We start from the raw sequence: 15,518 nt of genomic DNA on the forward strand, positions 1-15,518 counted from the left end.
AGAATTAAAAAGAATAAAGTCAGGCCGGCGCCGCGGCTCACTAGGCTAATCCTCCGCCTAGCGGCGCCGGCACACCGGGTTCTAGTCCCGGTCGGGGCGCCGGATTCTGTCCCGGTTGCCCCTCTTCCAGGCCAGCCCTCTGCTGTGGCCAGGGAGTGCAGTGGAGGATGGCCCAGGTGCTTGGGTCCTGCACCCCATGGGAGACCAGGAAAAGCACCTGGCTCCTGGCTCCTGCCATCGGATCAGCGCGGTGCGCCGGCCGCAGCGCGCCGGCCGCGGCGGCCATTGGAGGGTGAACCAACGGCAAAGGAAGACCTTTCTCTCTATCTCTCTCTCACTGTCCACTCTGCCTGTCAAAAAAAAAAAAAAAAAAAAAGAATAAAGTCTACATGAGATATGCATTATCATTAAATGACCAAATATTCATATAATAAGTATTACTGAAGGAGAAGAAAAGGAAAAAGGCATTGAGAACCTGCTAAATGAAAAAATAGTTGAAAATTTCCCAGATCTTGAAAGAGACATGGATATCCAGATACAGGAAACTCAAAGAACCCCAAGCAGAGTCAATCAAAAATCTTCTCCAAGGCATACTATGGTCAAAATGTCAAAGGTTAAGGACAGGGAGAGAATTATAATGACAGTAAGAGAAAAGTGTCATTACATATAAAGGAAAACCACATTAGATAACATCAGATTTCTCAGCAGAAACCCTATAGGCCAGAAAAGAGTGGGATGATATATTTAAGGTCTTAAAAGGAAAACATTTCCAATCAATAATGTTATATCCAACAAAGCTTTCTTTAAAAACTGAAAAAATAAGGTATTTTCCAGATAAGCAAAAACAGAGAGAACTCACCATCACCAGATCAACATTGCAAGAAAACCTTAAGGGGTCCTGCATTAGAAATAAACATCATAAAAATACATGACACCACAAAAATCACTAACAAAGCAGGTATAATCAGTATCCAATCAACAAAATGACAGGCGTTAATTCTTATCGCTCTACACTAACCTTGAATACAAATGGAATAAATCCTCCAGCCAAATGACTTATGTTGACTGAATGAATAAAAAACCAAGACCTTACTATATTCTGCATACAAGAAACTCACTTCAAAAAGGTATATACACACAGACTAAAATGGAAGGGCTGGAAAAAGATAGACCAGACAAGCAGAAATCAAAAAAATGAGCAGGAATAGCTATCCTGGTATCAGATAAAGCAGACTTTAAATAAAATCTCAAAAAGAGATAAAGAAGGACACTGTATTTTAAGTTTCAATTCGGCAAGAAGCCAAAACAATTGTAAACATATGTGCACCAAACACAAGACCATCCAGATATATACAGCAAATATTAGTAGATCTAAAGGGAGAGATATACAATACAATAATAGTGGGTGACTTAAACACCCAGCTCTCCTCAATGGACAAATTATCCAGACAGAAAGTCAATAAAGATTCATAGAAGTTGAAACATACTATCAAGCAAATGGACCTAACAGACATTTACAGGACATTTCACCCAACAGCTTCAGAATATACATTCTTCTCATCAGCACATGGAATATTTTCTGGGATAAACCGTATATCAGGCCATAAATCAAGTCTCTGTAAATTAAAAAGACTGAAATCATATCATGTATCTTCTCAGATCATAAAGGAATAAAACTATAAATCTACAACAGAAAGAAAAACAGCACACTCATAAATATTTGGAAATTAAACAACATGCTACTGTATTATCAATGGGTCATTGGAGAAATTAAAAAGGAAACTGAAACTTTCTTAAAATAAATGAAAATGAAAACACGACATATCAAAAGCTGTGGGATACAGCAAAAGCAGTATTAAGATGGACATTTATAGCATTAAGTGCTTACATTCAAAAAAAGGAAAAAGTCTCAAATTAAAGATTTAATTATATATCTCAAAGACTTAGAAAAACAAGAACAAACCAAACCCCAAATTAGTGGGAGGTAAGAAATAGTAAGGATCAGAACAGAAATAAATGAAATTGAACCTAAAAAAAAGTTAGTTTTTGGAGAAGATAAACAAAATAGGTAAACTTTTACCCAGTCTAACAATGACAAAAAGAGGAAAGACTAAAATAAATATATTAGAGATGAAAACAACTGAGTCCTCTGAAATTCGAAGGATTATAAGAAACTAATATGGGGGCTGGTACTATTGCAGAATGGGTAAAGTCACTGCCTGTGGTGCTGGCATCCCATATGGGCACCAGTTCAAATCCTAGCTGTTCTACTTACAATCCAACTTCCTGCCAATGTGCCTGGGAAAGTAGCAGAAAATGGCCCAAGTCCTTGGGCCAATGCCACCTACATGGGAGACCCAGAGGAAGCTGGGCTTTGGAACAGCCCAGCTCTGGCTGTTGGGGCTATTTGGGGGAGTGAACCAGCTGTTGGAAGATCTCTTTCTCTGTCTCTCCCTCCCTCTCTCTCTATGACTTTCAAATAAATAAATAAATCTTTTAAAAATGTTTAAAAAAGAAACTACAATGAAGAGCTATAATCTAATAAACTGGGAAAACCTTGAAGGAATTTATAAATTCCTGGATACATATAGCCGACCAAGATTAAATCAAGATATGCACGATCTAAATTGATGTGTAACAAGCAATGAGATTGAAGCAGTAATTGAAAGTTTTCCATGAAGGAAAAGTCTAGAACTGAATGGCTTTATTACTGAATTTTAGAAAATATTCAAACAGAAAGTACCTCCAATACTTTTGAAACTTTTCCAAAATATTGAATGGGATGGAACTCTGCCAAACTATTTTTATGAGGCCAGTATCACTTTGATACCAAAATTGAACAAAGACATGAGACAAAAACAACAGACCTATATGCCTAATGAACATATATACAAATATTCTCAACAAAATACTAGCAAATCAAATTAAAAAACCACATAAAAAAGATCACACATCTCAATCAAGTGGGATTTATCCCAGGAATGCAAGTGTAGTTCAACATTCTCAAATCAATAAATGCCATAAATCACATCAACAGAATGAAGAACAAAAAACATATGGCTATCTCAACATATACAGAGAAAGCATTTGATAAGATTCAATACTCCTTAATGATAAAAAAAAAAACTCCCCACAAATTTGGTATAGAAGCAACATACCTCAAAATTACAAAGTCTATATATGACAAACAGCCAGTATCATACTGAATGGGGAAAAGCTGAAAGCATTTTCCCTCAGATCTGGAACAAGACTAGGATGCCCACTTTTACCATTCTGATTGAATAAAGTACTGGTCATTTTGGCAACAGCAATTAAGGAGTAGAAAGAAATAAAGGGCATAAAAATTGAAAAACAGGAAGTCAAATTATCCATGCTTGGATACAACATGATGTTGTGCATGGAGAAACCTAAACTTTCCACCAAAAGCTGTTATAATTGATAAACCAATTCAGTAAAGTTGCAGGTTATAAAATAAACACACATTGGGGCCAATGCTGTGGTGCAGCGGGTTAACGCCCTGGCCTGAAGCGCCATTATCCCATATGGGCGCTGGTTCGAGACCCAGCTGCTCCACTTCCCATCTAGCTCTCTGCTATGGCCTGGGAAAGTAGTAGAAGATGACCCAAGTTCTTGGGTCCCTGCACCCACGTGGGAGACTTGAAAGAAACTCCTGGCTCCTGGCTTCTGATCGGCACAGCTCTAGCCATTGTGGCCAACTGGAGAGTGAACCATCAGATGGAAGACCCCCCCCCCCCCCGCCGCCTCTCCTCTCTCTGTGTAACAGACTTTCAAATAAATAAGTAAATCTTTAAAAAATAAATAAAATAAAATAAAATAAGCACACAAAAACTACCTTTTTATATGCTAATAATGAACTCACTGAAAGAGAAATTAAGAAAGAAATCACATTCACAATAGCCACACACACACACACACATAAATCAAACATTCAGGAATATATTTAATCAAAGAAGTGAAAGATTTCTACAATGAAAATTATCAAACACTGATGAAAGAAATCATCAAGGACACAAAATATGGAAATATATTCCTTGCTCATGAATTGGAAGAATCAATATCATCAAAATGTCTACACTATTGGGGCTGGTGCTCTGGCACAGCGGGTTAAAGCCCATGCCTGCAGCTCCACCATCCCATATGGGCGCTTTTGAATCCCAGCTGCTCCACTTCCAATCCAGTTCTCTGCTATGGCCTGGGAAAGCAGTAGAAGATGGCCCAAGTCCTAGGGCCCCTGCACCCATGTGGGAGACCCAGAAGAATCTCCTGGCTCCTGGCTTTGGATTGGCTTAGCTCTAGCTGTTGTGGCCACTTGGGGAATGAACCACCAGATGGAAGATCTCTTTCTCTGTCTCTCTGTAACTGTCTTTCAAATAAATAAAGTAAATCTTTTAAAAATGTCTATACGATCTAAAACAGTCTCCAATGTAATCCCTATCAAAATACCAATGACATTCTTTACAGAACTCAAAAACACAATCCTAAAATTCATACAGAATCACAAAAGACCCACAATGGTTAAAGTGATCCTGAGCAAGAAAAATCAAACTGGAGGCATCACATTACCTTTCTTCAAAGCATACTACAAAACTATAGTAATTAAAACAGCTTGGAACTAGCATAAAAACCACTACATAGATCAATGGAACAGAACATAGAGCCCAGAAATTAATCTGCATACATACATACAGCCAACTATTTGTGACAAAAGTGCTCAGACCATACAGTGAAGTAATGATATCTCTTCAACAAATGGTGCTGGAAAACTGGATGCATATATTTAGAAGAATGAAATTAGATCCATACCTCTCATCATATGCAAAAATCAACTCAAGATGGAACAAAGACCTAAATTTAATACCCAGGAAGAGGTCCCAAGATGGTCGAGTAGGTAGGAGCCTACTGCTCTGGTCTAGGAGAGGACAGCTTCAAAAAGTGGAGTGATTGCAGTCTCAGTGAAGAGTTAGAGAGAAAATGTCAGAGGAAATTCTATGCAAATTAGAGGGACATGGTGGAGCTCCATGGAGGGCATGGATGCCCATGGCTCAGGACTCTAGCAGCCGAGAGCTTCCACACCAGCATGGGCAAGTAAGGTGAGACTATACTGCAGCAGCCCAAGCCACTTGTGATAAAGCTGCAGGAAGAGCCTAGAGGGAACCCAGTTTGGAGTCCCATGGGGGATAGTGTACCTGCCAACTAGAGGAAAAACCAAAAAAAAAAAAAAAAAAAAAAAAAAGAGGGACATGTTTCTCCCTGATCACCTTGGTGTCCTGTAACAAGCTGATAGAGCAGGCACCATTTTGGATATATGTAACAGCTGCTCCAGCTTGTGTCTGTGCCCAGCAATTAGACAAGTTGAAACCCCTGACTCTGTTAGGGAGAACTAACAGGGGGCTGAGTGCTCGTGACTATGGGAGGCTTGTATGCTGGAACTGGAAAAAAAAAAAAAAAAAAAACAAAACCAAGGTTGGGTGGGAGGACTCAGAACTCACAGTGCGGCTGGGACTTTGGGCAGTCACTGTGAGAGATTACACATGCTCAGGGCTTCCAGTTACCTGGTAAGGGACATTGCCTGGGAATTTGAGCTTACACTGAAGACTGCATGGATCCTTTGTGTGGTCCTTGGGACAGAGAAGACAAATAATATACTCACTGGGCTAGTGCTCAGACACTGGTCTCCTTAGAGGAGAAGAGCTCAGTTGAACAGAGTAAATCTCCCTCTGATTAAAAAAAAAAAAAAAAAAAGATTTACCAAGCCAAACCTGGGTGTGTCACTTCAGACACATCCTTCACCCTGGAGAGCTAGAAAGAGGGCCCTGGCCACCCCCACCACACACCTCTAGATATTCACTGAAAGAAGACACTCCACATATCTACAAGAGGCATAGTACAAAGATAAAAGCCATCATGGCAGAAAAAAACCAGAAGAAACCAACCAGTATTTCCATAAATGCTGAATAAAAAACACATAAATTCAAGAAACAAGAGGAAGGAAGACAACATGATGCTTCCAAAACAACACAACACTTCAATACTAGATTGTGAAGATGATGAGATTGAAGAAATGCAAGAAATGAAATTAAAAACATTGATCATGAGGTTACACAGAAGTAATCAGAAGCAAATGCATGAACTACTGAATTCTGTTCATGAAAGAAAATTTCTCCCATGAGACTGAGATCTTAGAAATCAAAATGAAATGAAGAATTCAATTGAACAAATAAAAAATGCAGTGAAAAGCCTCAAAACAGAATCAGTGAAGCAGAAGAAAGAATATCTGATTTAGAAGATAAAGCACAGGAAATTATACAGTCAAACCAAGAACAAGAAGAGGAAATCAGAAAACTAAAAAACACTGTTTGGAATCTACAGGATATTATCAAGTGACCCAACATACCGGTTCTAGGGTTCCTAAAGGTGTGGAAAGAGAGAAAGAATTAGAAGGTCTTTTTAGTGAAACAATAAAGAAAACTTCCCTAATTTGGAGAAAGAAAGGGACATCCAAGTACAGAAAGTACAAGGAACTCTTAATAGACATGACCAGAAAAGATATTCATCATGAAACACTGTAATTAAACTGACCAGAGTAAAACATAAAGAGACATTCTAAAATATGCACAAGAGAAATGCCAGATTAGTTTCAGGGGATCCCCAATTAGACTCACAGAGGACTTCTCATTAGAAACCCTATAGGCTAGGAGAGAATGGTAAGATATATTCCAAGCATTAAGAGAAAAGAACTGTCAATCCACAGTACTATAACCTGCAAAGCTTTCATTTATGAATGAAGGTTAAATAAAGATCTTCCAAAACAAACAGAAATCAAAAGAATTTGTCACCACCTGTCTGGCCATACATAAGATACTCAAGGATGTTTTATACACAGAAAACGTCTGAACATGGTCATCAGTATGAAAGGTAAAGGAAGCAAATCTCCCTGTAAAAGTTCAAAGGAAATTCAAAGTAAAAATTAGAAATATATTTGGAAAAATGGCAGGGCAAAGCTGTTACTTATCAATAGTCACCTTGAATGTAAATGACATCAACTTTCCAGTTAAATGACCTCAACTTTCCAGTTAAAAGACACAGACTTCTTGAATGAATTGAAAGACAAAACCCATCTATTTGCTGCTTACAAGAAACACATCTCACCAACAAAGATGCATGCAGACTAAAAGTGAAAGGATGGAAAAAGATATTCCACACCAACAGAAAGCAAAAAAGAGCTGGTGTAGCCATCCTAATATCAGATAAAATAGACTTTAACATAAAAACTGTTAAAAGAGACAAAGTAGGGCACTATGTAATTATTAGGAGATCAATTCAACAGGAAGATGCAACTATTATTAACATACATGCACCTAATTACAGGGCACCTAGCTATGTAAAAGAAATGTTAAGGGATCTAAAGGGGGATGTAGACTTCAATATAATAAAATGGGGGACTTCAATACCCCACTTTCAGCAATGGACAGATCAACCAGACAGAAAATCAGCAAAGAAACACCAGAGTTAATTGAGACTATAGACCAAATGAACTAACAGATATTCTACAGTTGTAGAATACACATTCTTCTCAGCAGTACATTGATCTTTCTCTAGGATTTGACCACATTGTAGGCCATAAAGCAAGTCTCAGTAAATTAAAAAACTTAAATCATACCATGCATCTTCTCAGATCACAAAATGAAATGAAGCTGGAAATCAACAACTCAGGAATCCCTAGAACATATGCAAACACATGGAGACTGAATAACATGCTCCTGAATGCACAGTGGATCATAGAAGAAATCAAGAGAGAATCAAAAAATTTCTGGAAGCAAATGAAAATGACAATACAACATATCAAAACTTATGGTATACAGCAAAAGCAGTGTTAATAGGAAAGTTTATAGCAATTGGTGCCTACATCAAAAAATTGGAAAGGAACCAAATAAATGAGCTATCAGTGCATCTCAAGGATCTAGAGAAACAACAGCAAAAAACTCCAAAATGAGGAGGAGAAAAGAAATAATTACAATTAGAGAAGAAATCAACAAATTGAATTTAAAAAACCAATACAAAAGATAAGCAAAAGGAAGAGCTGGTTTTTTGAAAAAATATACAAAATTGACACACTATTGGCCCAACTAACCAAAAAAGGAGAGAGAAGAACCAAAATATAAAATTAGATATGAAAAAGGGAATGCAACAACAGATACCACAGAAATAAAAAGTCATCAGAAATTACTACAAAGAGCTGTATGCCAACAAACTGGGAAATCTAGCAGAAATGGATAGATTCCTAGACACATACAACCTACCTAAATTGAACCATGAAGATATAGAAAACCTTAACATACCCATAACCAATATGGAAATTGAATCAGTAACAAAGGCCCTCCTAACAAAGAAAAGCCCAGGACAGATGGCTTCACTGCTTCACTACTAGACATTTAAAGAAGAACTAACACCAATACTTCTCAAGTTACTCAAAACAATTTGAAGGGAAGGAATCCTCCCAAATTCTTTCTATGAAGCCAGTATCTCCTTAATTCCTAAACCTGAAAAGATGCAACAGAAAAAGAGAATTACAGACCAATTTCCCTGATGAATATAGACACAAAACTCCTCAACAAAATTCTAGCCAATTGAATCCAACAACACATCAGAAAGATCATACACCTAGGCCAAGTGGGATATATTCCTGGTATGCAGGGGTGGTTCTATTTGCAAATCAATCAATGTGATACATCACATTGTGTTAATCACACTGAAAAACAAAAACCATATGATTATCTCAGTTGATACAGAGAAAGCATTTGATAAAATACAACATCATTTCATGATGAAAACCTTAAGGAAATTGGGTATAGAAGGAACATTCCTCAACATGCTCAAGGCAATATATGCAATTTACAGATTCAATGTGATCCCAATCAAAATACCAATGACATTCTTCTCAGATCTAGAAAAAAATGATGCTTAAATTCATATGTAAACACAAAAGACCCTGAATAGCTAAAGCAATCTTATACAACAAAAACAAAGCCAGAGGTGTCACAATACCTGATTTCAATACATACTACAGGGCAGTTATAATCAAAATAGCCTGTTATTGGCAAAAAACAAACAAATAAAAGCAGATGGGTAGACCAATAGAATAGAATAGAAACTCCAGAAATAAGTCCATGCATCTCAACCAACTTATCTTTGACAAAAAATCTAAAAATCAATTCATGGAGCAAGTAAAGTCTCTTCAACAAATGGTGCTGGGAAAACTGGATCTCAGCATGCAGAAGTATGAAGCAAGCAAGACTCCTACCATACACCTTACCCAAAAACTGCACTCAAAATGGATTAAAGAATTAAATCTCAACCTGATACCATAAAATTATTGGAAAACACTGGGGAAACCCTGCAAGACATTGGAATAGGCAAAAACTTCTTGGAAGAGATACCAGAAGCACAGGTAATGAAAGCCAAAATTGACAAATGGGATTACATTAAATTGAGAAGTTTCTGTACTGCAAAAGAAATTCACAGGAAAATTGAGTCAACTGACACAATGGGAGATGATATTTGCAAACTATGCAATTGATAATGGATTAATATCCAGAATACATAAAGCACTCAAAAAAACTCAACAACAAAACAAACCACCATGTTAAGAAGTAGGCAAAAGGCTTGAGCCGCGGCTCACTAGGCTAATCCTCCACCTGCGGTGCCGGCACCCTGGGTTCTAGTCCAGGTTGGGGCTCCGGATTCTGTCCCAGTTGCTCCTCTTCCAGTCCAGCTCTCTGCTGTGGCCCAGGAAGGCAGTGGAGGATGGCCCAAGTGCTTGGGCCCTGCACCCGCATGGGAGACCAGGAGGAGGCACCTGGCTCCTGGCTTTGGATTGGCGCAGTGCGCCAGCCATAGCGGCCATTTTGGGGGGTGAACCAACGGAAGGAAGACCTTTCACTCTCCCTCTCTCACTATCTAACTCTGCCTGTCAAAAACAAACAAACAAAAAAGAAGTGGGCAAAGGACGTGAACAGATTTTTCTCAAAAGATAAAATCCAAATGGTCTATAGACACGTGAAAAAATGCTCAGTTTATCAATAGCAATCAAAGAAATTAAAATCAAAATCACAATGAGGTCTTACCTCACCTCATTTAGAATGGCTTTCATATAGAATTCAACAAACAACAAATGTTGGCAAGGATGTGGAGGAAAAGGTACCCTAATCCACTGTTAGTGGGAATATAAAGAGGTACAGCCACTGTGGAAGACAGTACAGAGATACCTCAGAAATCTGAATATAGACCGACCATATAACTTAGCCATCCCACTTTTGGGAATTTACCCAAGGAAATGAAATCAGCATATGAAAGAGTTATCTGTACCCCTATGTTTACTGCAGTTCAATTCACAATAGCTAAGATATGGAATCAACCTAGATGCCCATTAACTGAATAAAGAAAGGATGTTATATGAACATCATGGAGTACTAAACAGTGGAAAAAATAAATGAAATCCTTTTATTTGCAACAAAATGGGTACAACTGGAAAACATTATACTTAGTGAAATAAGGAGTCCCCAAAAGACAAATACCATATGTACTCCCTGATCTGTGGCAACTTGTATTTTTTTTTTTTTTTTTTTTTTTGACAGGCAGAGTGGACAGTAAGAGAGAGAGACAGAGAGAAAGGTCTTCCTTTGCCGTTGGTTCACCCTCCAATGGCCGCCGCGGCTGGCGCGCTGCAGCCGGCGCACCGTGCTGATCCGATGGCAGGAGCCAGGAGCCAGGTGCTTCTCCTGGTCTCCCATGGGGTGCAGGGCCCAAGCACCTGGGCCATCCTCCACTACACTCCCTGGCCACAGCAGAGAGCTGGCCTGGAAGAGGGGCAACCGGGACAGAATCCGGCGCCCCGACCAGGACTAGAACTTGGTGTGCCGGCGCCGCTAGGCGGAGAATTAGCCTAGTGAGCCGTGGCGCTGGCCGGCAACTTGTATTTAAAAGGTTATCTATAGACGTGAAATCGATACTTTGAGATGTGATGACTTTGAACAGTTCTTGTCTGAAATGTTGAAGAATAGTTTTTTTTTCATACTATTTGTTGAACTCTTTACTTAGTCTAGAGTTAACCTTCTGTGTATAAAGTTAACTGAAAACAAATCTTAGAAAAAAATAAGATTGGGAATAGGCGAGGGAGGAGGAAGGATGGGAGTGTAGGTAGGAGGGAGGGTAGCATGAGGAGAATCACTATGTTCCTATATTTGTATATATGAAATGTATGGAGCTTTTATACCTTAAATAAAAGGTTTCTATTAGGTAAATAGAAAAATAGATTATCAACATTTTTCCATTTAATATGCATGGACTTACTTCCTCTTTCCCCAAGCCTTACAGTCTTCTTATTGTATGAGTGGGGACATTTATTTTGTCAATCTCCTTAAACTTTGTTTTATTATATTTTTTATTTATTTGACAGGTAGAGTCATAGACAGTGTGAGAGAGAGAGAGAGACAGAGAGAAAGGTCTTCCTTCCTTCCCCAAATGGCTGCTACGGCTGGCGCTGCGCCAATCCAAAGCCAGGAGCCAGGTGCTTCCTCCTGGTCTCCCATGTGGGTGCAGGGCCCAAGCACTTGGGCCATCCTCCACCACCTTCCCGGGCTACAGCAGAGAGCTGGACTGGAAGAGGAGCAACTGGGATTAGAACCCGGCGCCCATATGGGATACCGGCGTTGCAGGTGGAGGATTAACCAAGTGAGCCATGGCACCGGCCCGACTGTTTTATTATAGATACTGCTATAATAATATCCTTCTATATATCTTTTTATAGTCCCCAAAGCATATTTTCTAGGTCAAAGATATGTAATATTTTATTTTTAAAACAGTTGAAATGATGACAAACTGTCCTCTGAAAGGTTATCTGATTGGGTTTCCTATTAGTAGTATATAAAGAGATTAGCATTGTGACACAGCAATTTACGCTGCCGCCTGCAATGCTAGCATCCTATATCTGAGTGTTGGTTCTTGTCCTGGTTTTTCTGCTTCTGATCCAACTCCATGCTAATGCACCTATGAAATCAATGGAAGATGATCCATTCCCCAAATGAAGTTCCTGGCTCCTAGGTTCGGCCTGGCCCTGTCCTGGCCATTGAGATTATTTGGGGAGTGAACCAGCAGATGGAAGATCTCTCTCTCTGTGTGTCTCCCTCTCTGTTACTATATCTTACAAATAAATAAAATCTGAGTCTTTACAAAAATAGCATATGAAAATGCTCATTTCTTCACACAAGGAAAACACTGGAGATTATGAATCTTTTAAAATTGGAGAGATGTTAAAATCTCATTATTTTCCATTTATTTCTTTGATAAATGATTGATAGTCTTCATATGTTGATCAGTCATTTATATTTCTTTTGTGATCTTTCTTATTTTCCTAAGCTATGCTGTTATACATACTTTATCCATTTTTTGGAGCATTCATATGGGGTCATTTTTTTCTTAAATTTCTATATAAAAATCAATTTTCCCATGGCAGGACATCTATTCCTTTACCTGTTTTACGGGCGGTGGTTCCTGTTTGCTTACATCAACAGGTGGTAAATCAGCAATTCCAAACTTCTCTTTGTAATACTGACGAGTAAATGGGTCACAATCATAAATGAAGAAAGTTCTCCCAAGGATGGTGAGTGGTTTCCCAACAATGAAGTCTTTGGCGGTAAACCATTCCAATACCTCATGGTCAGAGATTTCCAGCACACACTGAGGGAAGTTCTCTAATGGAAGATGGGGTTAGAGAGAAAAGAAAGAATGAGCATGTGAAGAAAACATGACACATAAAAGTTAGACATTCTTAAGAACCTGAGGAAGCACAGTCTTTTGGTCCGGTCAAGGGTCAGGGACTCTCCTACATTCCTGCCAGAACATAAGCTCTGTATTTCCAGGCGCTGAAAAAGCACATAATATCCCAGATGGTTTCTGTAAAGTCTCTCTCTCATATTCAACTTTAAATATCAGCACAAGTCACTAATCTTAGCAGAATTAATACTTAGAATAAATCATTACAGGAAGAAAGAATGAAGGTTCTCCTATAAGGATAGACTCTTAAGTTTATGAGAAATACAAGTCTTTCATTTAAATTTCCTACTCATTCATTCATTTTATTCAACAAATTATTAGTGACCACCTATATTATGTACTAGATACTCTGCTAAATACTGAGATTATGACAATTAACAATATAGATACATTTCCTGGCTATATGGAGAAAATATTCTGCTTGGGAGACCAATATGAGTATGAAACAATTACACAAATAATGGTTTCATTTCAACAGTAGTCATTGCTGCTAAAATAGTGTGACCTAGAATAGGAGATAAGATGCAAAGACAGTCAACAAGATGATTACAGTAATCCATTTGTTTGGTAATTAATAGATTTTCAACTGTAAGTTCAATCTTCCATTTTTGGAATAAACCCAATTTTGTCATAGTGTTTTTAAGAACTAATTAACCAAGGGTTAATTTGCTTAAGATTTATTCCCTGTACAATGGACTTTATGGAAATCATAGAAGTTGGTCAATTCTGATAGAGTGCCACATTTTATATTTCGAACCACAAAGCCTGGACACAGAAATCTGATGACCTGGGAGATAAGAAATAGACTGGTGTGTTCCTAACTGGTAATTGCTGAGCTGGAAAAACAGGAAGAAAGCTAAGTAAGTTTTTGCTATATCAGACATAAAGTATCCATTCCCAACCCTTGATCATGGCAAAGGAAGGACTGGTATTTTCTCAATCATGTATCTGAAAACTCCATAGTCCAAGAGATCCTTCTCCCATATTTTAGTGCCTAACTACCAGGTACCTTTGAGTGACCCCAGAAAGTGATGGGCAACATCACATACACAGCTCCTGACTACATGAGTTTCCTGTAGGATACAATGTTCTGGTGGATGTGTGGGCTGTCAAGCCATTTGCCTTTATTGGTTCAACAAATTGTTTAGACATGGTACTTAAAAAAGATGCTGGAGGGGTAGGTGTTTGGCATAAAGCTAAATCACCACTTGGGACTCCTGCATCTCATGTCAGAATGCTAACTGCTCTTATTCTGATCCAGCTTCCTGCTAATGCATGTCCTGGGAGGCTACAGGTAATGCCACAAATACTTGGGTTCTGCTACCCATGTAAGAAACCTAGATGAAATTTCATGCTTCTGGTTTCAGTCTGGTTCACACCTGGCTGTTGTTGATGAGTACACCAGCAGATGGAAGATCTCTGTCTCTTTGCCTTTCAAACAAAATGAAAATAAATAAATGAAAAATTTAAAAATAAGTAAAAAATTTTTCTTAAAGGGTCAAGGAATGTGGTATAAAGAACTGAAAGAGAAGAGTTGGTGGGCTCTAAACATAAAGAAAAAATATGAAAATGGGAATAATTGCCTAATTTAATCAGTTTATATGGTATACATGTGTTGAAATACTGTACTGCTCCCTATAAAAATGAAGAAAATATTACATGTTAATCAAAATGTTTTAAAATTTTAAATAAAAAATAAACCTTAACATGTATAGCCCCCTCTCCCCCTGGAAAATGTAAATGAAGGATATGTTTATTTTGGTGCCAAAGAATTTCCTTGTCCAAGCATTCAAGGAGTAAAAAATTCATGGAAAATGCGTATTAGGAAAAAAATGGTACATGGATTTCAAAATTTTTTGCACCACAAATAAATGTACTTTTAATTCTATTTCCTACAAACTTGTTAAAGTACCCTCATCTATTGCTGGGTTTAGTATACTGATAGTTTGTCTAGGATTTTGGCACATATAAGACTGATTGCAGAGCTTATTTCTCAGAGTGTCTTTGGTTTCACTGGCTTTTTTAAGTTTAAAATATTTTTAAAATTCATTTATGAGGCATAGAGGAGGAGAGACTACCTCCCACCTGCCAGTCCACTTTCCCCAAATGACCACAATGGCAAGGGACCAAAAGTGTGAGCCAGGATCTTAACTCACCCAGGTTCCCTCATGGCTGACAGGAACCCAACTTACTTTAGCAATCACTGCTGCCTCCCAAGGTCTGCATTAGCAGGAAGCTGGGGTCAGGAGCTGGAGTTGAGCATTGAACCCAGGTACTTTGATGTGGATTGTAGGCATCTTAACTCCTAAGCTAACCATCTGTCCTTCACTGGTCTTTATAAATTAAGTTATTTTGCTTTTCTCTGAAAAGAATTTGTATTAAGATTGAAATTATTTCTTCTTTAAATGTTTGGCAAAAAGCTTCTGCAAAATTATCTGCACCTGGTGTTTTCCTTATTGGGAGTTTTTTTTTTTTTTTTTTTAACAGAATCTTTTTCTGTTTCTTCTTGAATGTTAGATTTTTCTAAAAAATTTGCTCATTTTACCCAAATTTTCAAATTTACTGACAGAAACTTGTTGACAGTATTCTCTTTATTTTATATTTAATATCTACTGCATTTTAAGTACACCTCCTCTTTTACTGTTAGTATTGTTGTATGTGTCTTC

General features: G+C 38.1%; 1 protein-coding gene across 1 annotated transcript in view; it reads right to left on the reverse strand.

Annotated features, from left to right (window-relative positions):
- EFHC1 (EF-hand domain containing 1) overlaps positions 1-15,518 on the reverse strand; it is an 83,670-nt gene that overhangs the window by 31,900 nt on the left and 36,252 nt on the right. Inside the window, exon 6 of the mRNA XM_051855624.2 lies at positions 12,550-12,770. Coding sequence (XP_051711584.1) covers positions 12,550-12,770 — 221 coding nt within the window. The remainder of the gene's footprint in view (positions 1-12,549; positions 12,771-15,518) is intronic.

The sequence above is a fragment of the Oryctolagus cuniculus genome, chromosome 5 (genome assembly GCF_964237555.1).
Source record: "Oryctolagus cuniculus chromosome 5, mOryCun1.1, whole genome shotgun sequence".
NCBI lineage: Eukaryota > Metazoa > Chordata > Mammalia > Lagomorpha > Leporidae > Oryctolagus > Oryctolagus cuniculus.